This window comes from Aedes albopictus, chromosome 1 (genome assembly GCF_035046485.1).
Source record: "Aedes albopictus strain Foshan chromosome 1, AalbF5, whole genome shotgun sequence".
NCBI classification, from domain to species: Eukaryota; Metazoa; Arthropoda; class Insecta; order Diptera; family Culicidae; genus Aedes; species Aedes albopictus.
The window spans coordinates 296,097,406-296,108,843 of NC_085136.1; the positions used below are offsets into that span (position 1 = coordinate 296,097,406).

General features: G+C 38.2%; 1 protein-coding gene across 2 annotated transcripts in view; it reads left to right on the forward strand.

Annotated features, from left to right (window-relative positions):
- LOC115267376 (neuropeptide F receptor) overlaps window positions 1-10,633 on the forward strand; it is a 77,656-nt gene extending 67,023 nt beyond the window's left edge. For both annotated transcript variants that reach the window (XR_009996571.1, XM_062847030.1), the window contains exon 5: window positions 5,893-10,633. Coding sequence is in view for 1 of the 2 variants with exons in the window: in XM_062847030.1 (XP_062703014.1) it covers window positions 5,893-5,985 (93 nt within the window). In the remaining variant the exon portion in view is untranslated. The remainder of the gene's footprint in view (window positions 1-5,892) is intronic.
- The last annotated feature ends 805 nt before the right edge of the window (window positions 10,634-11,438 follow it).

Genomic DNA, 11,438 nt, shown 5'->3' on the forward strand with positions numbered 1-11,438 from the left:
AGCCAATTTAAACAAAAACTGTTTGGAAAACTTTAAATATTTCAGGATCTTTCAAAAATTTCTCCACAAATATTCACTGCAATTTTCATAACGAACCTATGGATTTGTTAAGAGTTCGCCTTAAATTACACATTCAAGCCAGGAAAAAAAAATCTTCATGGATTTAATCATATTGAAGAAAATCGGATCAGATCTCAGCCTAAATCCGACCTAAAATTCTTGCTTGTTCCTTCCTACAATTCTAAAAACTTTTCTTTATTCTGAGAGCAACAGTTGCAAATCTTCAAAGAAATATGTAGGAATTTATAAAAAAAACACCAATAATTTTCGACAGAAATAAACACGATTTTTCAGCAGAAACTTTTCGATTCTCTATTCCATAGCGTTTAAGATTTCATCCAGAATTCAGGTGATGATTTTCTCATGTATTTTTGTCAAAATAACTTGTGTAATTCTCAAGAGTGATCAATGCATACCTTAAAAATCTAAGCAACTTTCAGGAAAAGTTTGAAATTTTATTGAAAGGCAGATATCTGCTTCTTTCTAATTTTAAGCACAACATTTCACATACATCTTGAAAGTAGAAGTACTTGTGATAAAAATTAAATCAAGATGTTTCTAGCACTACTTTTTTTCGGTTCTTATTTGAAGTAACATTTTGTGGGAGACCCTGAAATGTGGGGGCCTGGGGCCATGGCCCCCCTTAAATCCGGGCCTGCTTGTTCCTTCCCAGGATTTTTCATAAAATTCTTCAGAATTTCCTTTTGCAATTCATCCAGGAATTACTTGAAAAAAAAAATGCTTTCAAAATGGATCCATGGATGCCCTAGATTTCTTCTGAAAATCTTTCAGGAATTCCATTATAATTTCTTTGAAATAGTCTCATTGATACTCATTCAGACATATTTCCATAGCATTCTTGAAAAAGTCATTCAAGGATTATTTCCAAAACTCCTTCAGATATTACTCCAGAAGAATTCATTTCAAAAATCTATCCTGGATTCAATCAGAGATTTCGCAAAGGATTTCTTCAGAAACTTTTTTACAGTTTATTAAATAAATTTCCCAAAATACTTTTTAAGAAAATGTTTCATCGTTTTCTTCAGAAAATCCTTCAGGAAAATTTCCTTAGAGCGACCTTCAGAAAGTTTTTCAGGAACTTTTTAAGAAAGTTGTCATAGCATTACTTCTAATGGATTCCGTTCTCCCTAAAGGATTTAATTAAATTATCAACAATAGGTTCTGTTACAAACATCAGCTTTCGGGAACCGATCTTACAGCAAGACAATGAGAACACATGGTTGGTTCATTCAGCCCATGCTGTAAAGCTGTAATTTTTTAATTTAATTAGTGTCACAAAACATATAAAATAAATACTCACAACTTCGATGTTTTACATATAAGAACGGACAAATTTGATCCTCTGCGCCCGTTCTGTTGCTTTATTTTGATGATCTATTCATTGATCTATACATGTTGACAGTGCGGCTGCTGCAAAACATAAAACAACCGAAGGTTGACATATACAACCACACATTGCACAGGGGTTCCCACAACATGTTTCATGTAACAGGTTCCTTGACATTTTGTTTCAGGAAATCTTTCAGAAATAGTTTTAACATTTTGGGAACAATTCTTCAGAATTTTCTCTACAGTTTCCCGTTTATTGTTCATTTCTGTTAGATGTTCATCTAATCCCATCTGAAGGAGGTTTGGATTGTGAAAAGAAGATAACCATGTGCGACTGTGGAATCGAGTTCAGTTCTAGGCCTACTGTGGACGGAGATAGTCGAGTGACTCCGTAGCTTGAAGGAATAGAAGCGCCCGTCAAGTGAATTGGGAGTCGTGAGTTCGAGTCTCACCGGAGTGCGTGGATTTCTTTTCATAATACAAATTTCAATTTGTTCATCGAGCACATGTTCTGTTGTGCACATGGATGTTAAAACATTTTCAACACTGTAATATACCACAGGGCTTGTGTTAGGAGGCATGTCGCGTTCGGAACATTGACACCTTATCAACAGCAACTTCTATTTCGAGCAGCTTCAATACTGCAATTTATTATTATTATTAGCTAAAGTTTTCATTACAATTTCATTACATCTCTAAACTTACAAAGTAGTATCGGTTCGCGGGACAAACAACTCTCTAAACACAGTGCACTCTCCTCGTAGTTCCTATCGGACTCACGGACAAAATTACACTGCCTAATCGTGGCATCTCACTGTAACAGGCAGCTCCGATCGAATCCTCGATACTTTAGTTTCAGGATTGCCAGGTCCACTAAGCACGAAACGTAACGCGAGCATTCGTAACAGCTTGGTCAGCCAAAGCAAAATCAATAAATTGACATCGAACGACGGTTGAAAGATTGAAAAATGCCTCCAGCTTCCGATAGATTGCTTCGAAAATAGTTGTATGGATGTCTCTTACGAGTTCCTTTAGGTTTTTATTTTCAGAAAATCTTCAATGATTCAGATTCTTTCAGAATTTACTCCTCGGTAACTCTCACTGAGACCATCCCACTATTTAAACCATGTTTTCAAAAATGTTGAGGGAGCCGATTTTCTGAAAGTCATTCCCGAAAAAGTAAGGAAAGTGCATTTGGTTAATCAAATTGATGGGCCCCTCGTTAGTTAGAGCCTCAACAATTTTTGCAGACTTCTCGATTTTAGTCAAATGTTGGCTCATTTGAACTGTTATAACTCCAAAGTTCCTTCTGAAACTTCCTCATAATGAAACGTTGTTGGAAAGAGGAAAGATAGAGCTACTATTTGGTACAAAATACAACATGAAACCCTACAAATGCAAGGGCCCCACGTTTGGCGCCATGTTACAAAAATAAAATAAATTAATTATTATAAAGGATCAACATATTACGGTACATATAGAACCTTATAAATGCACAAATAAGACACATCACAAGTTGACGCAGCTCAACACACAACTTAAATGTGCCCTTTTATCCAGATGGATAGCTCCTTCCGATCACAGGATGACGAGGTTTCATTTATTGATTTGGGTCCATCAGTCATCCTGGAATTGTATTTTAGTTGGCAGTATGCCTTTTAGTTCACAGCATTTGATACTGTGTTCATAGCTTGGTTTTGTCTAGGAAAACTAATCCTAATCGGGCATCCCGTTTCGGGTTTCGATACTAGAGCTCTATAACTTGAAGTCTGTGTCAGGGAAAGGTTTACGTCTCTAGTACTTAATCGCGGCCCGAAATGGCCTGAATGTTGGCAATCGAAATAGGATTGCACTTCATTGGCCTCTATCCTGCCAGAACCCTATAAATGTTAGTTATTACTAGGGTAATATTTACAAGTTAAAATTCAACATGTAGCACAAAGAACGCACGAATATTAAACTTTGAAAACATTAAACAATTATTCTGTAACAAATATTTATACCCGTAACATATTTGCAGTTATAAAAAGTTGGGTCGGTCATATTGAATTTGGCCGCCATATTGAATTTTTATACTAAACCTTTGTTTTACCACGTTGGCATACACCGATTTTCAATTCAAATGCTGAATTGAAAGTAGAGACATTTATACACAACATATTACAAAATTAGAGATGTCTTTTTTTCCTATCAAAAGTTATCTGCAGTTTTGTAAATGAGCCAACAATTGACCAAAACCGGGAGTCCATTCATTTGATTAACCAAATTCATTTTGCTTACTTTTTTGGGAAGGACTTTCTGAAAATCTCTATCTCAAACATTTTTGAAAACATGGTGTAAATAGTGGTACGGTCTCAGCGAGAGTTACCAGCGGCTGCGTTTTTAGAATTATTTGTTTAGAATTCATTCAGCGATAGCCTCAGGAATCTCTATAGGAATATCCCTGCTCAAGTGTAGAATAAGCATTAGTTAAAATACACAAAAAATACTTATTTTCTCAAAAAATCCTCCAAATTTTGTTTTTACAATTTACAAAATTTCTCTACGCATTCTTTCAGGAAATCATTCAAATATTTCTCCAAGCATATTTCCATAAGAATTCATTGAAAAATATTTCAACAGATTTTCTTATTAATATTTACAGAGGTTTATACCGGTGTAACTGGAGATTTTCCTCCAAAGACTCTTTCAGGCGTTCATTTTTTTTCTTCTGTTATTAAAAAGTCAAACCACTGAATCCAATATGATTCCGTGGTGATTAATACTATAATCATTCTTATGGTTATAACTTATACACTCAATCCTGGATTTTGGAATTTTTTTGATGAAAAATTGAACAGCAGTACTATTTTGATAGTTTTGGTAACTAGTTTTAGTGAGGATCAGTACACAAACACCAGCTTTAACTTCGTTTATAACGAACTAATTGGATCTATCATACAAATTTTCCAAATAGCCCAGGGTAACCAAATGCTTCTAACTAAATTTTCTCGATTTTTCTTTCATCGTTTTTTTGAAACTGAAAACATTTTTTTTTGAATTTTTGATATCAAAATTCAACGTACCGATTAAGGTGGCCCACAATTATATGAAAAACAAAAATTTAAAAAAAATGCCAAGTCTTACCTCCCGAACCGGTTGTTTCGGACTCCGAAAAGCTACGTTCAAAATTTGAACCAAATTGATTAAGCCAAAAGAGGCGCTCAACAAGCTTGACGTTTGTATGGGAAAACGTGACCAAATGTATGCAGTAATTTTAAGTTTTCGGATTTTGCCGCTAGGTGGAGCTGTAAGCGTTCAATGATAAAACCCTTTGTACCCTTGGTATTATTGTAGGTAACTCTACTGCCGTGTGCAGCACAGTTGTCCCATGTTAATATGGATTTCCATAGAACATGGGACAACTATGCTGCACACGGCAGTCTATGTCAAACAACTTCGTCGAAGATCGCAAAGTTATATGATGCATAATAAAAAAGTTATACCCCAGGTGAAGTGAGGCGAGACATTATGATTGTTACATGTTGTTAGTACATGTAAAGGAATAATATTAATAATAAAATCTCAACACTTCGCCTCACTTTGCCTAAGGTATAACTTTTCTCACAGACGTTGGATCACTTTGCGGTCTTCGACAAAGTTGTTTGGTATATAGTCACCTACAATAATACCTACAATAATAACAATAATATCATTAAACGCTTACAGCGCCACCTAGCGACAAAAATCAAAAACCTCTGATTTCTGCCAAGTTTTCCCATACAAACTTCATGCAAATTCATAAAAATTTGAGCAAATTGTGGAGTTTGAATGATTGCAACCATCTTTTGTGATCGTGATCTGTTGTTCACGATTTTTTTTCTTGTAGATTTGCATCATTAAAGGTTGAAAATCAACTATGGTGAATTTAACTGGTACACTGAGCCTAATCGTGTTTTGGGCAGGACACGATCTATGGGCTTGATACTCTAAATCTTAAAATAGGTTGGATAAATATTATCATTATCAATAGTTTGCTTGAAGTTATCGCTTTCGTGATATTCCAATTGAAAACTTGAAATTATCAATATAAAAACCTATCTTCGACTAATTCGGAAAGTTAGACGATATTCTTCATCCTCAAATCCAAAATACCAAATTTTACATGAAATTTCCCGTTTGTATTTCGTTCTAATTCTAAAATCGTTCTTATCAAAAGGCAGCAAAACGAACATTCCCCAGTGCTGTGCATTCTGGCCCACTATCCCCTACTCGTGCGCATCGAGCACAAACAGCGCCAATCGCACGACCAACCTCATTTGCTTCGCTCAGTTCCTTCCTAGAACGACGACGACGACACGATTCGGCACCGGCACCAGCATCTGGCACGGGCCGCTTACATCCCGATCTGATCCTCGCAAATACATAATACTAATTTACCGTTTTTCAATTGGTCTCCCTATTATCTCGGTTCTGTCTTTCCTTCCGGGAAACCCTTTGCAGCACAACCCAAACTGGAACGAAAACTCCGATGAACCGCTGGACGAACAACAGGACCGGATGAAGCTGTGCAACGGCGACGAGGATAGCGTTTGAGACTGTGGGAGACTGTGTGTGTGTATGCACAAGCAAAGCTTGTTCGGGTCGTTGAAGTTGATACTCGGCGCCAGAAGCAAATGCAGGGAAACGTGTTTTCCGCGAATAAACTGATTAGTGTTATGGAGTGGAGCAGATGTGCACATCTACACTACGCTCGGAGTGTTGAACGCCAACGTGGAAGATTATTGCGATCCATTCACTATGTCTGCAGTGTGCTTTCCAATATATCAGTTGCAAGTACTAAAGATGATTCGCACAACAAATACGGTGAGATGCGGTAAGCCAGTTGCGCCTGAATGTATGTAACGAACGAAAGAAAATGGTGAGTATGGAGAATGAGTCGTCTCGTAAGTAGTTGATCAGCGTTAGGTATCTGAAAGGCGAATTCGAGAATTTAAAATCATAGCTCCTATGAAACATTATTGTGCCGATATAATTTTATGAAGCGTGGTCTGTAGGCCGGGAAAAGTGGAATAAGGTGCGAGAAATTGTTTGTGGTTGAAACGGTGAAGCGACTATCGTAGGAATGTTAACGATGTGTGATACGTTACAATTAATAGAATAACTATCTAGTACGCTTTATAAGAATTTAATCTTATTTTGAATTAAAAGCGAAAGTGGGTTTTCGTACTTTTTCTTGTTTTATATCGCGCATTTAGTTCATCACTGAACTGTTCACTCAGTCTCCACAAGTGCGAAAACGTTAATAAAAGTGCGCGATTGCATCAAATCTAGTTGATGTCTTCAGCGCACTATTTCTTTGATTTATGCTGTATACAGGGGATAGACAAAATGATCGGGACAGGCAAAATTATCACTTTACAAAAAATGTTCAACTAGCTGTAACTTTTCGAAAAGTGCATCGAATATTCTCAAATTTTTACTGTAAGTTCTTCAACTAGTTATGTATCAGTGGACAAAATTTGGAAAAGATCGGACAATTCTTCACGAAGTTATAAAGATTTTTGAAAAAGATAAAATTATCCGATAGCCAACTTTGAGCTGTTATACCTCCGGATTCAATGAACCGATTGCAATGAAATTTTGACTATTCATGACTTATATAATGAACCCTGGAAAACATTTGACTTAACTTGAAATTTTTAACAAGCGAAAAAGTTATAGCGACTTAATTTTTTTTCACGATTTTTTACTAAATTGGTCTATTTTTATTATGCATCCCATTACTTTTTCAATTTATTGGCGGCTATGTTGTTACTTTCCCTCAAAACGCATTTATATATAAGTCAATTAGAGGAAAACTAAATGAACTATAATTTGCATCTTGAATTTTGAAACGATGTTGATGTTTTGGATAATTTGGTGATTTATTAGAAAAATAATCTAATCGTTATAATTTTCTTCCGTGTTAAGAATATTAAGTTAAGTCAATGGGTTTTCATAGCTCATTATATAAGTCATTAATGGTCAAAATTTCATTACATTCGGTTCATTGAATCCGGAGATATAACAGCTCAAAGTTGGCTATCGGACAATTTTACCATTTTCAAAAATCTTTATAACTTCGTGAAGAATTGTCCGATCTTTTCCAAATTTTGTCCACTGATACACAACTAGTTGAAGAACTTACAGTAAAAATTTGAGAATATTTGATGCACTTTTCGAATAGTTACAGCTAATTAAACATTTTTTGAAAAGTGAAAATTTTGCCTGTCCCGATCATTTTGTCTATCCCCTGCTAAGTGCTCTGCTTATTTACGTTTTCACAGTCTTGGAAACTCGTGTGATAGTCCAGTGGTGCACTAAATGCGCTATTATGAAAGTTCTACTTAACGGTAACGATAAGGGAGCCTGTATTGAAAAAAAAGTGCTACGTATGGCCATGTTTTCGGAGTCGGCAAAATCGATGAGTCGTAGGCCGGTGTCGTTCGTCAGCTGGGGAGCGCTGAACTTTCCAATCGTCGGTTTGGATTCCTTCTTCTGGCCTACCTGAGCGTTCAGGTCTCCTGTGATGATCTTGACGTCGTGTCTTGGGCAGCGATCGTACTCGCGTTCGAACTGCGCGTAGATTGTATCCTTATCACTAGTGCATCCGAAGTGTGGGCTGTGCATGTTGATTATGCTGAAGTTGAAGAATCGGTTCATAATCCTCATCTTGCTAATCCGATCGGTCACGCGCCTCTGCATATCGTAACCCATCACGATGAAAACTGTTCTCAGATTACGTGTTTTGCCTGGATCCTGTCCAACATACCTCGTGTAACGCTGCGAACTCGCAGTTTTTGAGTAGATCTACGAGAATGCGGGTGCTCCCGATGAAGTTGAAAGACCAGCAGCTCCACGTATCAAATTTCCAATCACAAGTCTTTTTAATTCGCTGGAGTTGTTGCCGTTGGTCTCGGTTCGTATGGTATTTTAGTATGGGCTGCAGAAAAATGGAGTGTTCCAAAAAGGCAAGGTTGCGACCATTCATTTCCAAAGATTTACATTCATTTGCTATTATCTCATTTCAGAAGCATGCTATAGAAAAACAATGTATGGATGAATTTAACCTTGTAGTTTTATCTGAAAGTTTGCCGAATAACATTAGGGTCGCACACGCATACCAAAGTCGTGAGCGAGCTGTGAAGGCAACTTTCCACAGCGTGAATGTAATTTACATTCACCGCGTGGAGAGTTGCCTTCACAGCTCGCTCATGACTTTAGTATACGTTTGCGACCCCAATGTTATTCGGCAAACTTTCAGATAAAATTACAAGGTGAAATTCATCCATACATTGTTTTTCGATAGCATGCCTCTGAACTGAGATAATAGCAAATGAATGTAAATCTTTGCAAATGAATGGTCGCAACCTTGCAAAAAGGTTTCTCCCCACATGAAATATGCTACATACAGAATGCTAATAACACCGGACATCAACCTCCCTACTTAGGAGGACCATATAGTGCATAGTTGAGCTTAGAGTACTGTAGTATTCGCGGCAAAATTCAAACAAAAACTCCCGCTCGCTTCGCGCCGCGTCTAAAACCTCCTTCCGCTACAAAATTCGATAACAAACTGACGTTCTATTCATTTACGGTCCCCGTTGTCCGGGTCGACGAATCCCGAGCCAAAGCACCATCATCTACCTATCTCACTCTCTCTTATCCCTCATTCTTATTCCTTTCATTCACGCGTTAGCCGTGTGATCAACGAGCCGATCGCGGACTCGAATCAGCTACCTTTTCAAAACAGGGGAGTAAGCTGGCTGTCAACTGGGAACAAATTGCGCCTACCCTCTATTCAATTTTAGTACCATTAGAAGGACGTAACGGCCAACCAAGAAAATATCTATATTCGTTCGCAAAATTGATTTTAACACCGTTTTATCATGCTAAAAGCAAGTCAGCATGTGATTCAAGCATAATCCCACACATTTTATTTAGATTATATTGAAAAATTTAATTCCGAAAAAAATCAGTGTTTTGTTTTCGCCATTATGAAATATTTGCCTCTACTTTCGCTTGTTTTTGTTTTCGTTTTGTTTGGAGTGCGGAAATCGGTTGAAAATCGAAAACTCCCAGAGTGGTTCTGGTGCTTTAATATGAGGATAATTTAACACTACAACTCAAGCAATTTCGATAATTACCTAGAAAACTGAGCATCAGCACCGAAAGGAAGAGAAAAACGCTAATGTTTTTATTATTGCTGATGTTTATAAACAACTAAACAAAAGATGTTTACAAATTAGAACCAACAGCAGATGGCGCGCAGGTGGGCATGTTTGGGTGGGCGTAGAGGGTAGGATCTACCACCCCTGTTTCAAAAGCCTCAAGCAGGCTATGCGATGTTTATTTCGCATGTAGTACACTCAAACAAAAACGCACACAATACTTATCGTAATAAATCAACATAAAGTTTTGGTTTTCCACTCAAATAATTTAAGTTACTTTAACGAAATAGCGAGCTAAGATTTCTTTACCTGGTATTCACACAAATAAAATATTACTCAAACTTAGTTGATATGAACCTTGTTAATATAAAATCTCTTACTTACTACAAGTACTTCCCTGATACTCAGACGTCGATCAGTCTCCCTTAACATGGGGAGCGGAGGCTGTTGTGAGCTGTTTATCCTGAAGAACAGACGCTCAGGTTTGCAGAAGCAAACTCTCCCTTTCCTGTCAGCTTACGACCAACGTTCCAACCAGGATTGGTTACCCGATCTTCCCTAAGGATGCTCGCAGCCACGCGGAGGTAGGGAAAAAGACTAATGGGTCTCAAGGGGCTCTGCACTACGCAAAATACCTAGTCTTTATCGGGCCAGGCACACCTTCATAGCCATTCTGAACATGTCAGGACGAGCCTCGAGGGTCGCCTTAATGGCTACTGTCGGAATACCATCCAGACCCGGTGCTTTGTTTACCTTGAGCGTCTTCCCTTCCGCTATGAGAATCCATGGTCTTGTGTCGCGACGCGGGAACATAGCTTCTACGATCTTCTGCAGCATCTCAGGGGTGACGAGGCCTTTGTTTTGGCCATGACTACCCTGTAGGCCTAGGCATCATCTCAGAGGGTCGTATATGCGCTGAAAAGTTGATCGATTGGTTACCCGCTGGTGGTGACCAATATATCAACTTGTCAGCGCAAACCGTCATTTGGTTCTTCAGATTTGTGCTCTTGTATCAGAGTATGGGGCTGTCCATAAACCACGTGGTCAATAGGGGTGGGGGGGTGGTTCGGCCAATGACCATTTTGTATGGACGAATAAAAAATTTTGTATGGTCTAATGACCACGCGGGTGGGGGGTTGAGAAGCCTCAAAAAAATGACCACGTGGTTTATGGACAGCCCCTATGGCTTCGTCATAGGTGGGCTTCGCGGTCATGCGGTTATGATCGTCAGTCGTCTGGTCGTTTCGTAAGCCTTGGAGTGTGCGTTCTATTCCCGCTCCAATCGGTGAAAACTTTTTGCCAAACGGAAAGTTCTCCACTGGGACCACTGGGTGTTTCGTGTGCTGCCCGTTGTCTAATGTAAGTGATCGTTGAATCTGTGCATCCTCTGGTTGAAGACGGTGTAGTGAATTTTTATATCTTACTAGCTGTCCCGGCAAACTTCGTCTTGCCAAGCTGTGGTGGTTTGACAATAGGGCACTGCACTGTTTTGATTTTGTATGGGATTTTGACATTTCCTGGCCTTGTTGTTTACTAAATCTCAATGAGAGCGAAAGAGAGGGTGAGAGTTTTGTGCAGAGCCCTATTGTAGAGGTCATCGCAGCAACGCACTCTAGATTGATTTCATTTCGATCACGCTGAATTTCTTCCCGGCTAATGAAAAATAAGTATTTTAACAATTTTTATACTTTTTTAAATGATTTTCGTAACTTTTTCTGCATATAAACACAGCTACCATGAATACGAATCGAGCCGTGCAAGAGTCATGCTGATCGGTTCATCCGTTCGTGAGTTTTGTTGCCTCAAAGGAACTTCAAACTCATTTTTATATATATA